The sequence below is a fragment of the Myotis daubentonii genome, chromosome 7, assembly GCF_963259705.1.
Source record: "Myotis daubentonii chromosome 7, mMyoDau2.1, whole genome shotgun sequence".
Lineage (NCBI taxonomy): Eukaryota > Metazoa > Chordata > Mammalia > Chiroptera > Vespertilionidae > Myotis > Myotis daubentonii.
Genome location: NC_081846.1, coordinates 48,995,304 through 49,018,926, shown reverse-complemented (window position 1 = coordinate 49,018,926; position 23,623 = coordinate 48,995,304). Strand labels below are relative to the sequence as shown.

The window sequence follows — 23,623 nt, the reverse complement described above, 5'->3', positions numbered from 1 at the left end:
AGAATTTAAAAGTAGGAATGTTTTAGGTTTTTTCTTTGCCTTTAAATTGAGACTAGTATTCCTCAAAGCTTGCATCCTTAGTGTATTTACTTTCAAATAGTATGTTATACTACATGAAAGTACTTTATAGATGTTTGATCTTTTGAAGATGGTATTGCTGCCTTTGATAAAAAAGTAATTTGGGTGAGCATTTCCAGGTAGAGGTAATGTTCAAAGCTTGAAAATACATATTTTCTTTCAACTATTGTATTTGTAGGTACTCTACCCCACCATCCAATTTCTCACTCTCTGTCTTTTAAGACAGCCTTTGTGAAAGACAGCTCTTCTGAACTTAGTTCTGTCCGAGCCAGCATTGGGGGGAAAATATCCAGCTTTTCTCTAATGGACCATGACAATAGGTAGTTGTGTCTTGGGTTTTGTTTGTTTTTTTTTTGGTATCTGATATGCTTTTTGAAAAGGAAAGTGCTAGTAGTGATTCATAAATTGTTTGGAGAATAAACACAAGTAAAATTTCCGTCTTTTCCTATAATCTGGGTACTATTAGGAAGATAAAAATTATATCCATTCTTTCCTCTCATATGGGATTTGAAATTAATGTTTTCTGCCTACCTTATGAAGTTTTTTTTAAATCTTATAAATTAAGTGTTTGGCTGTCTGTACTAGGTAAGTTGAAAAGAAAATGCCTGGTGAGGTGTTGGTATAACACAAATGCTTGTCGCAAGGCAGCCTTGACTTCAGAGAGTCAATCGGAATTTTAGAAATGGTTTCTAGTCCCAAATGACTAGCGAATTAAAATGCACAGTCACTACAGAAAAGATAGTAAGGGTACCTACCATTGAATTACTTGATTTGGTCATTCACTCATCCATCAAATATTTATTGGGTGCCCACAGTTTACTCCACATGTACATAAAAATATTCTATAACATAGTAACTTCCTTCAAAGAATTCATGTGTTTTGATGTATTGTACATCCCTACCATGAGCCATTTAAACTGTAAAGTGCTTCAATCTTTAAATTGATCCTGTTAAATTTGTCTTTCATTTCTCTTACCATACCCCTCCCCGGTAATCCTCAGACTTAGGGACTTAGCCTGGCTAGTAAATCAAGCCAGGGAGTTGGTAATAACATTGACCTTCCCGAGAAAGAAATATGCCGCCCTCGGCCGCCCTCCTCCTGAGGCAGAGGATCTCTCCAACCCTCTCTGCAAAGTGGGGGTGATGATCATCCTGCCTCATCTGGCCAGGGGAGGATTAAATGCGTTTGTGTTCTAGGCTCTGGAAATGTGGACTTTCACGGAGGCCCTCATGCCTTCATGGAGGCCACACACATGGGTGAGGTCTACACATGTTCATACCAACTATCCGGTGCTAAGGGTGGGCACCGTACCCTAGAGAGCCAGGGGGATGGATAGGGGAGCTGGGAGTTTTGGGTCCTGAGAGGCCAGGTATAGATGAGCAAGGACCCTGATAGCATGATGATGGTCATCACTACCATTTATTGTCCACATGAAGACACTTAAAAAATTATTGTCGCAATATATCAAACAGGGATGCTTTTGTCAGTAAAGGTGGTGCCATTATTAACGATGCAAGGACAAGCAGACTGTGAGGGCAAACTGAGACAAGTGGTTACTCTCCATGATACCCTTGTCATTTTCAGTTGCCTGCCTTGGTTCCTGTTCTCTTCTCTTTTTGCTTGGTACTTTTAGAACTTGTTGGATGCACATGGCTTGGCATAGCTGAGCTGAAACTGAGTGGGTTATGAGGCCCAGAAAAGCCCTGATAGTAAATGCTATGGTATGAAAACACGCACATGGCTACCGGCGGTGATTTTAGACAAAGACACTGCCTGACATTATGTTTCAACATATGTCACATGTTTAACATTATGTCTAAACATGTGTTTGTATACACATGCAATTTATATACATAGTAATTATCATAATTTTTTTCATGTGAGGATTATAAGGCGCAGAGAGATTAACTTCTGCAGCGAGGGCTCCGCAGCTGGATAGTAGCAGAGATGATTCCCACTTAGCTTTTGGATACTGCTTAAAAAATCTGTTTACTGAGCATGATATTTATTCAGTAACTTTGATTATCAAAATGTAATGTTTGGTGATCAAGGAATGTGCTGCCTTCAAGCTGCTACTGCATTCGTTCTCAAAATTTAGAGAAAAGCTTTTAAAAAGTAGTTTGAAGCTTAGAAATGATAGGAGAGATGTGTATAACATGGTATTGTGCAATAGATACTGAAAGAACCTTTTTGAATGCTTTTTAAGTTGCTGGAAGAGGATAGCAAAGGTGAGGAAGTTGCTTTTGAAGAGATTCTGTTGAGTGAATTTCTTGACTTAAATTTCTTTGTTTACTGTTCTATAATCTCATCAACCGTAGTTAAAAAGATGCTTCATCTAGGATTTACTCATGATCTATTTTGTACATTTACCACTTGCCAACATTAAATGAGTCTAGGTGATACTTTCATATTATATTATTACTAGAGGCCCAGTGCACAAAATTCATGCACTTGGGAGGCAGGGGGTCCCTTAGCCTGGCCTGCGCCCTCTCCCAGTCTGGGAGCCATCAAGGGATGTCCTACTGCCCTGGAGGCAGGAGAGGCTCCCGTCACCGCCACTGCAATTGCCAACCATGAGCTCAGCTTCTGGCTGAGCGGTGCTCCCCCTGTGGGAGCACACTGACCACCAGGGGGCAGCTCCTGCATTGAGCATCTGCCCCCTGGTGGTCAGTGCACGTCATAGCGACCGGTCATTCTGCCATCGGGCCAAAACCGGCTCTCTGACATCCCCCGAGGGATCCCAGATTGCGTGAGGGCACAGGCCAGGCCAAGGGACTCCACCGGTGCACGATTGGGGCTGGGGAGGAACACGGGAGGTTGGCCAGCTGGGGAGGGACCGCAGGAGGGCACCAGGGTGTGTCCAGCCCATCTCGCTCAGTTCCAATTGGCCGGACCCCAACAACAAGCTAACCTACTGGTTGGAGTGTCTGCTCCCTGGTGGTCAGTGCACATCATAGCGACTGGTCAACCAGTCAACTGTCTGCCCCTTGGTGATCAGTGCATGTCATAGCAACTGGTCAACTGCCCCCTCGTGTCAGTGCACGTCATAGCAAGCGGTTGAGGGGCCTTAGCATATTATTAGCATATTATACTTTGATTGGTTGAATGGAAGACTGGACAACTGGACACTTAGCATATTAGGCTTTTATTATATAGGATATATTTTATACTAGGAGCCCAGAGCGTGATTCGAAATCACGCAGCTCCGCCCACCCTCCGGTCCAGCCCTGCCTCACTCTCCAGGCCCCGCAGCAGCACGTGGCCGCTGCCAATCTGGCCCTGCCTCCCTCTCCGGCCCTTGAAGCAGCTGCGGCCGCTGCTGATCAGGCCCTCCCCCAGCGCAGGCAAGCAGAGGCCCCTGGTGCCCCGCCCCCGACACTGCATGTGCAACCTCCTTCTGTCCAGTCAACCTGTTATGGTGTCCTCGTTAATTAGCATATTTCTCTATTACATATATGGAGACTAGAGGCCTGTTGCACGAAGAGATTCATGCAATAAGCCTTCCCTTCCCTTGGCTGCTGGCACTGGTTTGCCTCTGGCACCCGGGACCCAGGCCTTCGCTCTGGCCAGGCTCCAGCCGGAGCCAGCCCCGGAGCTGTTAGGCTTTGCTCTGCCGGCATCGGGGCCGTCCGGCTTCGCTGCTCCGGCCCTGGGACCATCTGGCTTCACTGCTCCGGCCCCGGAACTGTCCGGCTTCACTGCTCCGGCCCGGGGGCCGCCCAGCTTCACTCCGCCACTTGGAGCCTACGTATGCAAATTAACCGCCATATTTGTTGGGTTAATTTGCATACTCTCCTGATTGGCTGGTTAGCGTGGTGAAGGTACGGTCAGTTTACATGTTTGTCCATTATTAGGTAAGATTAGTAGAACATGTTAAATGCCACACTGAACAGGAGCATTAACAGAGCCTTATTTCTTGCATATTCAGTACCAAACAACTCTTAATGTTGTACGTGCTTTTTTCTTTTTAAAAATGTTTTAGACACCAGTCACCATATCTTTGGGGCCCTGTGCCCTCTGTCTGCACTCCTTCAATACTTCACTCACACATCAAGCATGGCCAGAACTGAAGCACTTCTTCCCATTCCTGACGTAGGCATTTGCTTAGGATAAAAACAGTGCAGCTGAGGCTTGCAATCATTCAGACTTTTCAACTTGTCTGGAATATCATGCTGTTTGACATCTGCATCACTCCTTGTGAGAAAGAAGCAAATAACCAAAACGCGAAAATTTTAAGAAGCCATAAGGAGTTGAGGCTGAATAGAGAACACTTTGATTATAGAAACAAAACCGGACAATTTTATGACTGGGACAATCAAAAGCACACTCTCTACATGGTAATCAGATGCTCGACAAGCACTTTCTCATAGTGAAAATATGACTATTGCTAGTCAGGTGTTAGTAAGAATGCTATAAATTATGTCCTTCCAAAATCATGGTTTGTTTTGTTTATATATTTTACTTATACACTTATGTTTGCCATTTGATTGTCTTTCTATCTGTTTAGTCACATTAGAACTTAAGGATCAAGAGGTTTAAATGTTTTATGGTACATTTACACAATGGAATACTATGCGGCTATAAAAAAGAAGGATCTCTTACCCTTTGAGACAGCATAGAGGGACCTGGAGAGTATTATGCTAAACAAAATAAACCAGTCAGAGAAAGACAAGTTTCTTGTGATCTCACTTATATGTGGAATCTAATGAACAAAATGAACTGACTAAAAAATAGATCCAGAGGCATGGAAGCATGGAACAGACTGGCAAATCTCAGAGGGAAAGGTGGGGGTAGGGAAGATATTAACCAAAGAACTTATATGTGTAACCCATGGACACAGACAATAGTGTGGCAAAGGCCTAGGGAGGCAGTGGGAGCGGGGCGAAGGGGATCATTGGTGGGGGAAAGGGAACATTTGTAATACTTTCAACAGTAAAAGTAAATTTTAAAATGTAATAAAGTGCAAAAAATAATTAAAGGATTTCTTTTTTCTCTCTCTTTTTTTTACTGTTACTGCTGGGGGAACAAAAGAAGAGAAAAACAGTTAAATCTGTTTTGTAGTTACCAACATTAGTGTTGGCAATATCCAAAATGCTATTTGGGACAAATGGAGTAATGTGTAACTCGTGACATTAAGGCCAGCTATAGAAAGAATGGCTTATGACTTTTTTTTTTTTTTTTTTTTAGGTTTGTAGCCAAACCGTGTGCGATAGCCCTCAACATTCAGGCCAGTGGACCCCAAGTTGCCCAGCCCAATGCCATTCTGGAGAAGGTCTTCACTGCAATCACAAAGGTATGGCTCTCCCTTCCTGGGTTGTGAATTGTTGTGACTGCAATTCTCAGGCTGAAGTCAGCCAATCCCTTCTCTCCTGGGTTTGAGAACGGACTGTTGCCTGCCCTCATGCTGGAAGGGGTGCTCTTAGAAGGCACACAGGCACTGTGACTAGGCCGAAATGGGTAGACGCCAAATAAATGTGGGCATGTTTGAGACCTGTTTGTTTACTCTCAAGTCGACTTCAGAAGCTTGTCTGGGAAGAAGTGTCGATTAGATAGTGGTTAGGCTAACTCTGTGTCTCTTTCAATCTCACGTGACATGAAACAGCATGTGTCACGATTGCTTATAGCATCGTTCATATGTTCTAGCAGTCGTGGTACGTAGGCAAGCAATAAGTGGAGGCCAGAAGAGTTGTGACATGGATGAAGGGAGAACATGGGTTATAAGTTATAGATTCACTGTGGAGAAACAGAAGAGACAGTCATTCTGTTGAGAGTTCAAGTCCAAAGTAGGAGCGGGAAGAGGAGAGCAAGAAGGAGAAGAGATGGGAAAGATTGCCCTCCCCTCCCCCAGCTGCTATCTCCCTAAGAGCAAAGAAGGAGGAGAAAGAAGTCCAAAACCCTCCATCTAAAGCCATGAGAAATTAAGCAAATCACAGCATCAAAATATTTTGTTCTTACTCTTACATATCTCTCTTATCTTACTCTTACATGGACAAAAAATAGAAAAATCAGAAGTATATCCTTCGGTGAGAAGTATTGTGTGTTTGCATAAAATGGTTAATTTGTGTGTTTGTGTAATACATGGTTCCCTCATTCATTTTCCTGGGAGACTTACTCAGGCTTTTAAGATGTGATTTGACAGTGTTAAGCAGATTTTATTCCTTTTTTGGTATCTGTGTGGGTGACTATTTGTATCATTTGTTTCTTGTCTTAATACTGTTAATTCAAATACTCAAACATTTTTATTTATTTTATGGTCTTTGTTCCTGCCAAGATTCTCTAGGGTTTTTCCCTCTGTCCTTTTAAAAATGGTATTTTCCCTGGAAAAGTAGAAGATGCACCAGGTGTTGTTTTTGCATCTCTGCTAGGAAAAAGAGAAGAATGAATGGAATTTTAGGAAAAGTTGTTTGGTAGTCTTAGCTTGCCAGGTTTTACCCTGAAAGGAAGAAAATATTAAGAAAACACTTGCATTTTCACTTACCATATCAGTTTACTGCAGTGAAATACCTTTTTGCTCCTAAAAATGCAGTTATGCAGGAAGGTATCAAGTTCACTTCTTAATGTGATTACGAGATATTTTTATTTTCCTTGTGAACTGCTCTAAATGTATAATAAAGTGACTTTTCTTCCTAAATGCATGCCCCCCTTCAGAAATCCTGCCGTGGACATTTTATTCCCTAGCCTTATGTTGTTTATGGTTACTGGGGAAATTTCCTCTGTAAAGGTAACAAAAGGAGTTTGCCGCCAGGTTCACTGCTCTGAAGAATATTTGTTTGTAGCTACTTTTAATGATCATATTCTCTTAGTTTCTAAGGTGATTCTTTTGGAAGTTTTTCCACGATTAAAGCAGAAGCCTCATGTTTTAAATATAAATGCAGCAAAAGTTGTAACTGTTTTTCCTTGAATTCTTTGTAGTTCTCCAGTGTTATTTGTGATGTGAGGAAGGAATAGGTTGAGCAGAATAGAAGCAGTGGGACTTGGAGAGTTGGAATATGTATATGTGTTTGAGTGATCATCCAACATTCTGCCCTTGACAACATGGTTCCAGGTCAAAGATATCCTATATAATAAAAGCCTAATATGCTAAGTGTCTGGTTGTCCGGTTGGTCATTCAACCAATCAAAGCATAATATGCTAATGATATGTTAAGGCTGCTCAACCGTTCGCTGTGATGTGCACTGACCACCAGAGGGCAGACGCTCTGACTGGTAGGTTAGCTTGCTGCTGGGGTCCAGCTGATTGGGACAGAGCAAGATGGGCTGGACACGCCCTGGAGCCCTCCCGCGGTTCCTCCCCGGCTGGCCAACCTCCTGTGTCCCTCCTTGGCCCCAATCATGCACCAATGGGCTCCCTTGGCCTGACCTGCACCCTCTCACAATCCAGGCTGAGGGACCCCTCCGCCTGAGTGCATGAATTTCATGCACCAGGCCTCTAGTATACTATATACAAGGTGTCCCCAAAAATGTATACAGACTTTAACAGCTTATAGCTCAATTGATGTTTCTTTCTTTTCAGATTAAACCCATCCTATATAATAAAAGGGTAATATGCAAATTGACCCTAATGGCAGAACTACTGGGAACGACTGGTTGCTATGACATGCACTGACCACTAGGGGACAGACACTCCACTCAGGAGCTTCCCCCTGGTGGTCAGTGCGCTCCCACAGGGGGAGCTCCACTCAGCCACAAGCCGGGCTGATGGCTGTGAGTGCAGCGGTGGTGGCAGGAGCCTCTCCTGCCTCTGCAGCAGCGCTAAGCCGTCAGTCAGACATCCCCCGAGGGCTGCCGGGCTGCCAGAGGGATGTCTGACTGCCACCATAGGCTCGATACCCCGGGGAGCGGGCCTAAGCTGACAGGTGGACATCCCCCTAGGGGTCCCAGACTGCGAGAGGGTGCAGGCCAGGCTGAGGGACCCCCCCCTGAGTGCACAAATTTTCATGCACCGGGCCTCTAGTTGGAATATATAATTATTCAAAGTGTGTGTATATATAAATATATTTTTTGAGGATTCTCCTTCTGTATTCCAGCAACCTCACTTTTCTAATCAAATCAATTCTTGAACCATTGAGGGAAGAACATATATGTCAAATATGAAACCAGGTTTAATGATCCAGAGAAATTATATTACAACCCACTTTGGGTATGTTATGCTGTTTTAAAATATACTAGGGTCCCAGTGTATGAATTCGTGCACCTTGAAAGGAACTGTGGGCCACAAGGCTGCGGTGGGCACAGGGGCGGGTCTCGGCCCATCCTCTGAGCCCCCACCCAGCCCTTCCTGCCATGGCCCCGGTCCCCTGTCTGCCGGTAGCCCCGCTCCCACTGCCACGGCTCCCACGTGCTGATGGCACTAGCCCTGCTTGTACCTGCTGCTGGTGCTGGCCCCAGTCGTTCTGTGCTCTCAGTGGATACAAGTGGTGGCTGCTGCCCCAATCACCCCTCAGGAGCATTCATGGCTGGCAGCTGCCGCTCACACCCGCTGACGGCACCAAGCAGTCAGGGTTGGCGCTGGGTGCCAGCAGTGGGTGCAAGTGGGGCCAGCGCCAGCAGCAGGTGCAAGTGCCAGGCAAGACTGCGGCACAAGGGAGCAAAGAATTTTCAGTAACCATCAGAGGCTCACCCCAATGACAGCGACCGGCACCCCACCTTGGTCTGGCGCCCCACTCACGTGTTCCACCTGCCTGCTGTGGCCAATGCCCTCCATGTTCTGCGCTCTGCCGCCTACTGCCAACGCCTGCCATGTTCCGTGAGCACCCCTTGGTGGTCAGTGCACGTCATAGCAACCAGTTGTTTGGTTCGGTTGTTCCGCTGTTTAGTCTATTTGCATATTAGGGTTTTATATATATAGATAGGCAAACTTCCTATAATTTGTTCTCTCTCATTTGCCTATTATACTTATCTACATTCTTTCCTTTTTACTTTGCTCTTCCCTCTCAGTACTGATTGTGATTATTAAAATTAACCTAGGTATTTCTGGTATAAAAATGTTTCTATAAGTCAGCAATTTTTATTTCTTCCTGTGAAGATATTTAAAAAGGGGAAAAAAAACACTATGAAATACAATAAAAAACACAACTCTAAAAATATACAGATACAAAAAAAGAAAGAAAATCTCACATACTTTATTTTTGGCAAACTAGGAGATACATATATATAAAAGCTAACAAACAACAGTTGGGGCTGAGCAGAAGCCAAGTAGCAGGAAGTGAAAAGCATGAAGTGTAGATGGAGGGCCCAGTGGGGCGTGATTTTAGGAAAGCCAGCAAGAAAGACAGCTCTTGAAGGTAAGACAAAAGCTCTATCCACAGTGTTTGCAACACAAGGTACAGGAACTGGTGAGCGAGACTGGCAGATGTCCTCCTGGACTCAGTTTAATTCAGAGAGGTAGAGGAAGCACACAGAAGACCACATGGAAGGCACTTTTTCAGGAGCCTGTCTACCTTGATGGCAGCTAAACTGCAAAAGCACCCTCCTTGCTCCCATACTGTCAGGAGCTAGTCGTGAAAATCCAACTCCCTCAATGATGAGTAATAATGAAGGAACACTCACAGCATCATAGACAAGAAAAAGAATGTATAGTAACACTTACTAATAAATATTGTTATTAGAAAAATTAGGCCACAGGGCAAATGAACATTGTGATCAAATATTTCACCATAAATAATAATAATTAAAAAAGCAATAACTTTGGAGGGAGACACACAAAAAAAATACAACATCAAAAGAAAAAAAAATGGTTGGTCAACAAAAGAGATGCAGTGTGAGCTGGTAGGTTCAGGAAAAAAGTACTAAGACTATCCCAGAAATGAAGACAAAATTGGAAAGAAAACAGGAAATGCTAGACACTACAGAAAACTCAACAAGAAACATGGGAGATAGAAATAATAAATTTGAATTAAGTAAAACAAAAAAGAGCTAAAAATAATTAGATACATAGACCAAGCAGATATAGCATCTGCATAATTGAAATTCCTTAAGGAAAAAGCAAAGTAGAATAAATATTGGAAGATGTAATTCAAGAAAATTATCTAAAAATAAATGGAGATTTATTTTAATATGTTAATGAAAATGTCACAAAAATTGACCCAGAAAGGTTAGCACTAAGACTTATATATTAAAAAATTGTTAGACTTGAAAAATAAAATAATAATTTGGGGCGGGGGGTGGTGGTGCAGGGTGGAGAGGGTCAGTGGTGGGGGGGGGGAAGGGACATCTGTAATACTTTCAACAAATAAAGATAAATTTAAAAAATAAAGCCAATACTATTCATACAAGCCAAAAAAAAAAAAAGAATAATTCTTTGATCAGCCAAACAAAAAATCACATCACTTATTTAGGGGAAAATATCAGCATTACTTTAATCCTCTCTATAGCAACATTCCGCAGAACAGCATTTTCAGTATTTTCAAGGAAAATGTGAACTAAGAATTTTATAAATAATGCAAATTGTTTTTACTGTGTAAAGGGTCAAGACAGATTTTAAAAATGCAAAAATTTGGGGAACTGTTCCCAAAAGTCCTTTTTGAAAAAGCTATCATAATCATTAATTTCAGCTGACCAATAGGTAACTAGAAATGTTAGTGAGTTTTCAATACATTTAAACTTTAGAACTAAGAAAGAAATGTGAGGATTTGGATGACCGAACAGGCAAGACAGGGCATAAACATTATTTTCTCTCACAATGTAGAAATGATAATAGAGAGAGGAGAGGGAGAGATGGATGGGAGGCACAGTAAATTCATTAAATGCCTTATCTCTAGTAGCTGGGAGTCAAAGCATATTAGTTTAAGCGGCCAAATCAAGTAACAGAAGTACAAACATATTTAACAACTAGAGGCCTGGTGGATGAAATTTGTGCATGGGGGCGGGGGTATGTGTCCCTCAACCCAGCCTGCACCCTCTTCAATCTGGGACCCCTCGGGGGATGCCCGACTGCCGGTTTAGGTCCGAACCAGGCTCAGATACTCTCAGAAAATTATAACACTCTCTCAAAGAGCAGAAAATTCCATTGCTATTTTAAACTATCCCAAAGCATAGAAAATTAAGAAAATCATCCAAATTCTTTTTATGTAGCAATGAAACATTAATATCGAAGTCTCACAAAGATTTTATGAAAAAATAAGACTAGAGACCATTGTACTTATTAATATTGATGAAAAATTCAAAATAAAAATTAGCAGATAAACTTAACTTCACATTAAAAGAATTAATTCATCATTGTCCAGTAGGGTTTATGCAGTGGTTCTCAACCTTCCTAATGCTGCGACCCTTTAATTCAGTTCCTCATGTTGTGGTGACCCCCAACCATAAAATTATTTTCGTTGCTACTTCATAACTGTAATTTTGCTACTGTTATGAATTGTAATGTAAATATCTGATATGCAGGATGTATTTTCAGGGGTTGCGACCCACAAGTTGAGAACCACTGTTAGAGAGTGCAAGGCCTTCCTTCCCTGAATTCAGTATTAAAAATCTATTTAAATAATATATCATATTAATTGACTTAAGGAAAAAAAAATGCATGATCATCTCCATGGATCCTGAAACCTAACATCATTTTTATTAAAATAAAATTATCTAACTAGGGCGAGGTGGTTTCCTTTAATACACCTGCATATCAGGCCCACAGGCCCAGATCTGGCCTCTTGCTTAATGAGAAACATAAGGGTATTCCCACTAAAGTCTGGAACAGATAGGGGTGTTAATAACCACTGTTTTACATTGTGCTAAGTTTTATATTTAATTAGCAAATAGATAAGAAGAAAGAACATCAAGGCATAAAAATTAGAAAGGAGCCAATAAAACTATTGCTATGAAAAGGTTTATTCATTCATTCAAGAAGTATTGAGGCCCTACTCTAGGTACTAGTGAAAAAATGATACTAAAAATGTCCTTTGTTCATAGAGGTATCATTCTAGTAATATGCTATTATATGACCATATACCAGGAAAATTAGCCACAAACAATATGAAATGTTAGCACAAAATTAGTAATCATACATACATGCAGACATTAAGCAGTAAGAAGATCTGAGAAAATTCCTTATTTATAATAAAAACCCAAAAAGATAACATCCCTAGGAATAAATGTAAGAAGGATTTACAAGGTACATGAGGAAATTTCAAACACTGTTGAAGGACACAAAAGATAAATTGTGTAAAGATGTCAATTCACTCTATGTTAATTTAAGAACTTGGTATAATCTCATTAAAAATACCAACCAGTTTTCTTGTTTGACCATTTGTTTATATTTTGAAACTGGACAAGCCAATTCTAAAGTTCATATAGAAAAAATAAAAAAAGATTTCTGAGTAACCTAACTTCATATCCTTGTATAAACATAATAGAAAAATGGAAGAATAGATTCAATTTCTCCTGGGAAAAATGTGAACAATGGTATTGGCCTATCTGGGTGGCCATTTGGAGAGTTAGATTCACCCCTCCTACTGTATTCTAGGATATGCATATTCCAAATATGCTAAAGATTGAATGTAAAAATCAAATCTATATATGTATTAGAATCAAAACAATGTGGGAGAATTCCTTGGACATTTAGAATAGAAAAGTCTTTTCTAATTATGACCCAAATTCAGAGACTATAACAGAAACAACTGATAAATTCAGAACATTCAACAAACAAACAAACTTCTGCAAGTAAAAAATACAAGCAAAAACCACACCATAAGCTAACAACAATGCACAAGTGACACATTGGAACAAAGTATGCAGCCAGCGGTGCACACAAAGGTTTAATGGAAGAAATTAAAGAATAATTGAAGAAATTCTACAAATCAAGAAAAAAAATACCTACAAATGAAGAAAAAATGGACAATAAATATGAAAAGACTGTTCATAAAAATGAAATACAGATGGTTTTTAAAACACATGAAAAGATGCTTCTCTCAGAAAAAGAGGAAATCAAATTTTAAAATATACTGAGTTGCTACTTTTTATACATCAGACTGGAAAATAATTGAGTCTGATAATATACTGTATTGATGAGGCTTTGGGAAATGAGCATGCCTGCTTGCGTGAGAGTATTGGTGAAATTATTAATGAAGGGGGTTTTTCAATATCTAAACACATTGCAAATGCATAGACCCTTTGATAGCCAACATTCACTTCCCGGAATTTATACTTATATATGAAATGGCCTGTAGAAAGTGACGCAGGACAAGGTTATTTATTGCAGCATTGTTTATAGTAGCGGAAGTTTGGAAGCTAGCTAAGTGGCCATTCATAGGGGAGGGTGTAAGTAAATTATGGCATATTCTTAGTTCTACAAAGGAAGGAGGGTGGCCTTTATATTTTTACTAGAGGCCTGGTGCACGAAATTTGTGCACGGGGGCGGGGGTATGTGTCCCTCAACCCAGCCTGCACCCTCTCCAACCTGGGACATCCCTCTCACAATCCGGGACCTCTGGCTCCTAACTGCTCGCCTGCCTGCCTGCCTGATTGCCCCTAACCGCTTCTGCCTGCCAGCCTGATCACTCCATAACTGCTCCCCTGCTGGCCTGATCACCCCCAACTGCCCTCCCCTGCCAGCCTGATTGCCCACAACTGCCCTCCCCTGCTGTGACCCGCCTCCTCCGCCAGGACCTGCCTCCTCCATGCAAGTTGGCGGAGATGCCCGGACCGGCCTCCTCCACACTGCGCAGAGCCACAGGACTCCCAGGCCTCACTGCATGGAGCAGCCGCTGGGCCCCACCTCTGCTGTGCACGCGGCCATCTTGTGGCGATGTCGTGACACCACCTAGGCTTTTATTATATAGGATAATGAACATATTCCAAGACACATTGTAAAGTGAAAAACCCAAAGTCCAGAATGATGTGTGTAGTATGCAGCCATCTATGTGACTGGCGGGATGAGGATGGGGGTATGGGAAGGCAGTTATAAGAATGTATATTCAAATTTGCTTATATTTGCATAAAATAACATAGGAAAGAACCTGATTTAATGACTGGTTACCTGGTAAGAAGGGGAGGAGGAACTGAGAGAGGAGGAACAAAGTAAGAAGGTGAAACTTTGAATAATTTTAATTTGTGAACCATATGAGTGTTTTACCTAGTCAGTAAACTTAGAATGTAAGTTGAAATGAAAAATGAATTCTTCTAGGAAAATGGTCGGCCCAAGATATATTGTAGGCTGTAAATTTTTTCTCTCCCATCCTTTTAAATTAAGCAAGACATAAGGGAGAGTGGAGATGGTGTCAGGACTACTAATAAAAATAGCTCAGCGTACATGCCTTCCTGAAAGTTCGCAAATAACTTTTACAGACACAAGCTCAGCACATTTTATAACTTCAATCATAACACTGAGGCCACTGGCTGTGTTTCCTGTGTGTCTGACACCTAGAATTGATTGAGATGCTTTAAAGGGTGTCATGTGAAAATTCAACCCTCATAACTAGAGAGCAGAAAGCTGGTCAGCCTGCCTTCCCCATTTTTGGTTATTTCTTCTGATCATTAATGCCTCCTTACTCTGAAAGCAAAGTAGAATAAATAAGGAATAAGACTAAATTAGTTTAGTCATGTTGTGTGGCAGGTCACTCTCCCATAATTTTTGGCTGGGTGCTCTCTAAGATGCCGAAGAGAGAGGAAGGAAAGGGGAGAACTCACATGTGCTGAGTTTACATACATTTTTTTACATTTGGTCCTCACCACCATCCCATTTAGGTGAATAAATAACCCTCTTATTAAATGGGTGAGTAAACTGAGGCTCAGAGGGGTAGGTCCTTGGAGGGAGGAATTGAACCTATGTCTGTCATCTTCTAATGTTCCAGAAATGTGTGAGACAATTATCATCCTGTGGCAAGCATAAATAGCGTCTCTTTCCGCCTCACCACGTTTGTGTCTGCAGGTTGTACATAGTCCTTGTAAAAGTTTTGATGGGGACTGCTAAAAAGGAATGACCAGGAAAATGAATAGAAGAGGAATGTGTGAAGAACAGAGGAGAGGGGAGAGAGAAGAAAGAAAAAACGTATTTTGTAGTGGACTTGGTCCCTTAGGCTAAAACCAGCTACTTGGGGATTATTCCAAGCTTTTTGTTATCCTGATATATGATAATTGGGTCCAGCTCCCCCCCCACCCCCCAAGAAAAGGAAATATTGAAATGATGCCTCTTTGCAAATTCACCTAAGGTGGCCTTTACCTCTCTGCTTCAGAAGACTTTGTTGATAAACTTTGTTTTGAAACTCCTTTCCTTGAAGGCTGAGGGAGCTGACTCAGCCAGGTGGCTGTCCCATTGCTTCTTCATTGCTGATAAGAAGTGCAAGCATTAGAGCAAGATTCCTATTGCTCAGTGCTGTTTCACAGTGAATAACAGCTCTCTTGTCCTAAGTGGTTATTTATGTTCACACTGCTAATGGCAGGCCTACATCCTCAGGGGTAAATAATGGAAATCTCAGTGGCAGATAGTGTGTATGTATGGAGATTATATATATACATACACACATACATACACACATACATACATATATATATAGGTTTTTTTGGTTTTTTTTGCTTGTTTGTTTTTTAAATCTCAACTGTAGACAAGGGCCTATCTCTTTTTGGTGAAGATGGAAATGATTTTACTGGTACCTTGTTTCACAGCATCCTGATGAAAAGAGATTGGAAGGCCTCTCCAAGCAACTGGACTGGGATGTTCGCAGCATTCAGCGCTGGTTTAGACAAAGACGCAACCAGGAGAAGCCAAGCACACTGACGAGGTTCTGTGAGAGCATGTAAGTTGCTGTTTTTCTTTTTGAAAGAAACACCTGCATAGTAACTCATTCCATCCCTGAGGTGAAAAATAAAGGCTTGGTCCAGGCTCCAGCGGCCCCTAAAAAGCCATCTGGTGGGGAAAATAGTCCATGAAAACTGGGGGAATAGTTGGTACAAGTTTGTGGTTTCCACTTTGGATGCAATAAGTGAGGTTGGCTTCTGCATGGAGTTCCTAGAAAGTAGGCATATTACAGAACCTACAATGGAATTTTCAGTCAGCCACTTGAAATATAGCACTAAAAGTCATTACATGTATAGTTTGAATTTTCATAGAGTAGACTTTGTCATGATGTTCTTTCCACTGATAAAAAAGTTTAATGATAAAGCTGAGATACTAGGATATATTATCAGAGGGTCACAATGATGACCTATATTCCTGGAGATTTAAGAAATGGCTGTATTATATTCTTGGATGAGTTTAATGAAGCATTGCTTGAAGGTGGGGCATGGAATCAAAGTCTCTTCTATTTCTGAAATGTGAAGTTTATGGTGTGTAAATTATATCTCAAGGAAGCTGTTAAAAATGATAGAAGACCCAGTGAGAACTCTGCTAGCACAGTGATATTTTGAAGTAGTGACACTCAATACATGCATCTATAGGAAAGTTAGAGAAAGGAATATTGAAGCATTGAACACATCCCCCACAAAAGGAGGGTTCTGCCTCATTGTTCTAGTTGGTTTTCCTCCTCTGGGATACGTGGTACCTGTGTCTAACCGTCCTTTCCTTTCTTTGGGAGCTTTGTCCTGACAACTGGTCATTTAACAGAAGTGCTGTCAGTGTAGCTCCCTCCATTGCAGGCTCTTTCTAGTTGGGGTTAAAGTTACATTTTCAGGTCTGGCTTTCAATTATGCCCAAAAAGTATTTTAGCAATTGCAATCTAAAGCTTAAAGGGAAACCTAATCTTCTAGGAGAAAGAGTGAGAGGCAGAATAGTGTCATAAATCCTAGGGCTGGATAAACATGGGGTGCATAAACAGGGTCTTCAGGAGGTCAGAATATTTATAAAACATGGAAAAACAGCCTCGTAGATACAATCTGCAAAGCCCTTCCTGTAATTGAAGTTAGTGGCAGATTGTGGAGGAAGGATTTATGCATCTGGGCTCCTGCTCAGAAGCTGGGATTGCTTCCTGTCCTGGTCCTGCCAATACCCAAAGGGCCAGGGCTCCATCCTGGAGCTGCAGGCCTGAGTAGGGGTGAAGTGGGGTCTCAGTACATGCCCACACACTGAAGCTCAGGTGCCATCTACTCCAGCTCCCACTGACTTACTTGGTAACTCCGTGCTAGCCCTTCTGCACTGTGCTGAGTCCTACATCCGTGTGTGTAGGAAGCAGTCACCTGTTAAAGTGCAGATTCCGATTCAGTCATTCTGGGATGGCAGCAGATTGCATTGTTAGCAAGTTCCCAGGCCATGATGCTGGTCCGTGGACCACTCTGACAGGCAAAGCTCAACGTTATACCAATGTCTGTGTCTTCCCCCTGAATTCAGCTGATTCTTACCTGCACACCACAATCACCAGGATGAGTACTGTTACAATTAGTTAAAAATATTTCAATTAGTTAAAAATATTGTTATATTTAAAATTGTTCTTCTTGAAATATTGATGTTTATTGCATGTAAATGGCTAATTATTTTGTATCTACAGTCTAGTAATAGATTTATTTTGTATATTGTAAAAAAAAAAATCAAAAAATTTAATGTATCTGTTTTAAATTAAAAAAGAAAACATTATGCTACAGGAAAGAAACCAGTCACAAAAGGCCACGTATTGTGTGATTCCATTTATAGAAAATGTCTAGAACAGGCAAATCCCTAAGACAGAAATCAGATCAGTGGTTGCCAGTGGCAAGGATGGAGGGTTGGAAAGCGACAGCTGACAAGGATGGGGTTTCTTTTGGGGGTGATAAAAATGTTCTGGAATTAGCTCAACTGGTGTGGCTCAGTGGTTGAGCATTGACCTATGAACCAAGAGGTCCCTGGTTCGATTCCTGGTCAGGGCACATGCCTGGAGTTGCAGGCTCAATCCCTAATGCAGGGTGTGGAGGAGGCAGCCAATGGATATGTGTCTTTCCTCAATGTTTCTATCTCTCTCTCCCTCTTTAAAATCAATAAAAACATATTTTTTAAAATGTTCTGGAATTTAAAAAATTTCTAAATGACTGCTAGAGGCATGGCAATGTGAAGGCACAATGTGGGGATTGGGAGTGCATAAACGTATCAATTATGATCTCTTCCCTTGGGTAGCTTACTTATAATAGTGTCGTGTAAAATGTAATATCTGAATATGTGAGAGTCAAGACAGGTATTAAAAAATAACCAGATATGTGTGCTAAATAATTGGTATGCACAGTCAGTAGCTAAAGATTAAAGGATAAAGATCAATTGTGGATAGAGCACACACATGGGCTGCTGGGACTAGAACTGAGTCATTACCAGTGGCCTTTGATCCTGTTGCAGAAGACTGTTGAACTTTGTTTTGAATCTGTTCTCCCTTACCCTGTAGGTTGACAATAGATTCTCCTGCCTTTCTGAGGACTTTTGTGTGTATCATTTATTCTTTATTTTCCTTATGGTCTTTAATGGGCCACTTCTCCAGATTCAGTCTTCAATCTCTTATTTCCCTCTTCCTACCTTCCATCCTCTGTGTAAAAGGAGTTCTTTTCTCTCACAACTTCTTCCAAAGTCATGTGTCCAGTGCAAATGTTTCTTCTGAGTCACCTCCAACTGGCAACTCTGATGTGCTTCTACTCCTGACTTCTCTTTTTCTCCTATTCTTGTATGCTCCTATTCTGTTACAGGCTGGAAATAAACCAACCGGCCCCTGAGATCCATTAGTTCTTTGTAAAGCCACTGCAATGGCCCCAGTCCTGATGGGTCTCTTAAGTCCCATTATTTATCCTGATACTCATAGATATTTTGTTTGCTACAAAAAAATTTTACATTTTCCTAAAATATTGTTATCTCCATGGTCTGCTGCTTTAAACCCTTAATGATTTTCCTACAACTCTAGGATCAATATAAGGGTCCTTAGCCTGATACAATCTGGCCTTCATCTGTTGGATATTAGTTACCCAGATGACCCCTTTCTTCAGAGGACTATGTTTCCACTGTCCATACTTTGTTCCTTCCTGCCTTGGTTTGTTCCATGCTCCTGATTGGGAACCTCTACATTCCTCTGCCCCACCCATTCACCCCATATCCATTCTTCAAACCCCAAGCCCTCTCGGAAATGTGTTGTGACTGTTGGGAAGAGCTAGTCACTTAATACCGAGTCACGTGTTTACTTCTGTGGTTATTTATCTTTTCATAGCTTGTCTATATAGTCTCACCCTAATTATATCATATGTGCTCCTTGAGGGCACAAGAACCACATCTTGTTTTTCTTGCATTCTTCTCTGCCTTTACCACAACATGTAGACGCTGCTGAATCAATATTTGTCGAATAACTCTATGTTCAGATGACATTGTTTTGGAAGAATTTGCTGATCTAAGTTGGCATAATGCCTCCCCCCCCCCCCCCACACACACACCCAATGAAGAATGTCTAATATATACGGACTTTACCTAAAATTTATCTGGGGAGATTACTGAACTATGGACTGCTCCAAGCCAATTTCAGAAGCAGAAACCAGGGGGAAAGAATGGGGTAGCAAAGAAGTATATTTAGATAGCACCATGAAAAATAAAACAGAATTATATTGTTCTGTGCATGCACACATGTATGTCACAGTTATTTACTCACCACTTTAAAAAATAATCTGGGAAAGCCATCTTAACCAGGGATGCACTTCATAATCACCTGGTAAGCTTTCCAAAATACGTACACATGCCCAGGCCCCACACCAGCATGTCTGATTAAGTGTGGGGACTCGGGTGGGGTCTGGACATGCATATCTTGGAAGAAATATCCCGAATACTGATGACACACATCTCTGGTTAAGAAGCACTAATCTCTGAGAAGAGATGACTACTGTTCAAATCTACTAAACAAGCAAGACAACACAACTTTGGAGCTTATAGATCTAGGGCCCCAATGGAAAGATGCTGTAGTTTTTCTGTTATGTAAGTACTGCTTTAGAAACCATAGCATCCCTCCAGGGGAATTGTATTTCATCTGTCAGCAGTGTAGAATGCACCAAGATGCATGCCAAACAGTGCTTATAACCATCTGCTGGCATGCCCAATTTTGGGCACACCCATTTAATGCAGAAGGACTGAGTAGGAGAAGCTTTTCAGCAAGTAATGTGTTGAAACATTGACGTGGTATTTTTTTTTCTTCATGCTGATGTCAGTCATTTACAGCTGTGTTTGTTTTGATGAATATTTCTTCCAGAAGCATTTCAATCTTTATTGGAAATTGAAATAGAGATTTTCAGGAGGGAGTAAAGAATTTATAAAAATGAGATGTCATGTGAGACATTTTAGGAGAAACTGGCTCTGAATGGGAGCCATTTAACTGGGGGATCAGGCTTTGAGGCTTCACCTTCCTCCTCTAACAATATCTGGATAACATAAAAGTAAATATCTGAAATGAAAATATCTGCAGGGTGACACAGGAAGGGGCAGAGATCAATTTTTGGAGTAAAAGGCTTTCCTTTCAATCTCTCCTTACCTATGCATATTATTTTTTAATATTGTGCAGTAGGTTTAATAGCACACATCTGGGAGTAGATATTATGTGTGGCTTTCATTTCAGCAGTGTCTATTTGACTGGACAGATAAATCTCCCACATGATAACCTGGAAATGTAGGAGAAGGAATAGTCATGCTTCACAGGTTAGTGGTAATTTCTTTGGATTAAAGTTTGATCCGTATGGAGACTTGCTGTAAGACGAGGATCCAAGATTGTCTTTTGTTTAGGAATTCCATTTTAGACTTGATGCTGATTAAAATTATCCCCCAGTGCTTCTGTATCTGTATGCTTCTGTTAGTGGTAGTACAATGACCAAAATCTGGGAACCTTTTGAAATTGTGTCTTCATTTCTGCAAAGGACTGTGGTCTTCTTAATTTGTGATTCCATTGAACTAAGGATAACTCAGCATGAGAAATGAGTGGCTTAACCAGTTGCCTTCATGCCACCAACTCGGTCACTGCTTTTATTTGTTAGCTGTTATATTTGGACAGGTCAGCAGTGCTGTCTGTGACTTCAATACGGAAGTGGAGCCTGATAATTGAGGGGTGAAAATCGGGGTTGTACAGGAAACAACAAGTTGAGTATCATATTCCTTTATTTCAGATCAGTCTTTGATCTCAGGAAATTGTCTGGTTTTTATAACTCACTCACCTGTTTGAAAAAAAAAAATCAACTGCATATTTGTAAACTGCTTTAGAATCTTCCATATTCCACACTACTGATGGACAAAATTTGCCAAAAAAAATCAGTTTTGATGATTTTCTCCATTAGATCATGACGTGAGCATCTTTTACAAAGTTCACCATCAAAGTTATGCTGGAGATTGATGCGGTTTCAGAACAGGAGAATAAGAAAAGTGATGTCTTCATTTTATCAGTACTGAGATACATAATTGGCAGTGTGTCAAATGCTGATCATAAATCTGAAAAAAAATTAATTGTAAATTTGGGGGACAACCACTTAGGTCTTGAATAGTATAAGGTTGAGTTGTTTTGTTGCTGTGAAGGTAGTGGTTTTTTTTTTCACTAATGCAAAATCATCCCTAGGTTGGTGAACAATTTCCATCATGCAAAGTATATAGTTACTCTGGCCTCATTATTGTTCAAATTTGGTTGAGACAGTGAATGTCTTGGTGTTGAAGGTTATTCTTGACTATTTTCAGTGGTTTCAAATCGGTGGGTTGTATTCAGGTCAGTTTTGACGTTGGAACAGGAGTCAGCAAACTTTTCCTGTAAATGGCCAGAAAGTAAATATTTTAGGCCACACAAGCCTGGTGACAAGTATAACTCTGCTGTTATACCACAAAAACAGCCCTAGACAATGCAAATGTGCATGGCTGGTTTTCAATAAAACTTTATTTATGGATACTGAAGTTTGAAGTCATCATTTTCAAGTGTCATGAAGCATTATTCTTAATTTTTTCTCTCAGCAATTTAAACATTTTACAACTATTCTTAACTCATGGGCTGTACAAAAACAGATGGCCTTCTGGATTTGGCTGGCGAGCCATAGTTTGCTAAGTGCTTTAGGATTACAGTATTATTAACAGTTTTTTCAGAGTTTCAAGAAAGAGAATGTGTTCTTATAGCACCAGGCACAATAATCCATTGTTCAGAGTGTTGCCATGTAATAGAAGCATTATGACAGTTCTGTAATTAGTGTGCCCGTCTCTAATATTCCTGAGACATGGTGCCTTAATGCAGTTTCATTTAGCTCAATCAAGCCCTCTTTGAACTTATTAGTATTCTTAGGCAGTGTCGCTTTCACTACAAACATTATGAAGATTGATGAACCTGACTATAGGCAGTCTATTCTTTTGCCTTGAATAAGCTCCTAAAACCTTTCTCCCTCTTCCACTCCAGACCTACCATCTGTAGCAAGTTAACTCGGTTTTCCAATTAAATCAAGCCTCTCACATTCCTTGATGGCATATGGCTAGGCCTCTAATCCACGTGTACTGGCTAATTAAGGAAAACATAGTTTTGCTAAAAATATCAAAGAGCCTGTACTTTGGTCAAGCTGGCTGCATACTCACTATTGTTGGTCAGTTCCCTTTAAATATTCAATTTCTTAAGGCTCTGTAGATAATTTTTCCAATAATTTTGTTCAACATGGAGTTGGAGAGTGATGAAAAGGACAGAGTATTGACCTGTCCAAGTGGCTCAGTTGGTTGGAATGTCATCCTGTACACCAAAAGGTTGTAGGTTCAATTCTCATCAGGGCACATACCTAGGTTGCAGGTCCAATCCCCAGTCGGGGCATGTATGGGATGCAGTTTCTCTCTCACATCGATGTTTCTCTCTCTCCCTTCCTTCTTCTCTCTCTAAAATCAGTAAACATATCCATAGGTGAAGATGAAAAAAAACAAAAAACGACAGAGTAAATTGAGGAATAACTGAATTTATTAAAGCCTAATATTCTTATTTGATTCTCATCTGCCATATTTTGAATTTATACATCATTTCTCTTTGTTGTTTAATCTATTTTAAAAGTTATTTTTTTTCCTATTTAAAACAAAATTATGAAAATCATCATAATCAACTTTGATTATAGGAGATATATAAAACGTTTGTAAAATTTAGAGAAAAATCCTCCAAAGCCTACCAAGCAGAAATTAATACTTTAACTTTTTCTACTTATACAGGACTGTAGCCTACATATGTGCCCACACAAATACACATACATGCTCTGTATCTAAGTTTGGTGCCTGCCCTTCTCGAGACTTTTTTTTATAGAACCTACCTCATCAGAGTGTCTGAAGAAGACTATAGAAACATTATGATTTATGCTTTGTCTTCTGGATCCATAAGTCAGTATTCTCCGAGTGGCAGTACAGTCAAATGTGCTCTAAAATGATGTATGCATTCCACAAAATTGCACAACAAAACAAAACAACACATGGCTTATGAGAAAAATGAGTCAGGACACAACACTCAAAAACTTCGTCAGTGACATTAAAAAAAAGAGTTAGGAACCTAGTAAAAACAGGAGTATAGTGTTACACATGTTAAATGGTTAAAAAATAGTTTACCTTTAAAAAAAACCTGATGTTTGCTTGTACGTTGCTGTTGGGTATTAGTTTGCTAGGGCTGCCATAACAAAATCCCACAGACGGGGCGGCTTAAACAACAGGAATTTGTTTCTCACA

The 23,623-nt window shown here is 40.7% G+C and overlaps 1 protein-coding gene across 2 annotated transcripts in view; it reads left to right on the top strand.

Moving 5' to 3' along the window:
• The window catches only part of CERS6 (ceramide synthase 6), a 269,444-nt gene that overhangs the window by 69,838 nt on the left and 175,983 nt on the right, over nucleotides 1-23,623 (top strand). For both annotated transcript variants that reach the window (XM_059704215.1, XM_059704216.1), the window contains exons 2-3: nucleotides 5,267-5,372; nucleotides 15,673-15,803. In XM_059704215.1, the coding sequence (XP_059560198.1) occupies nucleotides 5,267-5,372; nucleotides 15,673-15,803 (237 nt within the window). The remainder of the gene's footprint in view (nucleotides 1-5,266; nucleotides 5,373-15,672; nucleotides 15,804-23,623) is intronic.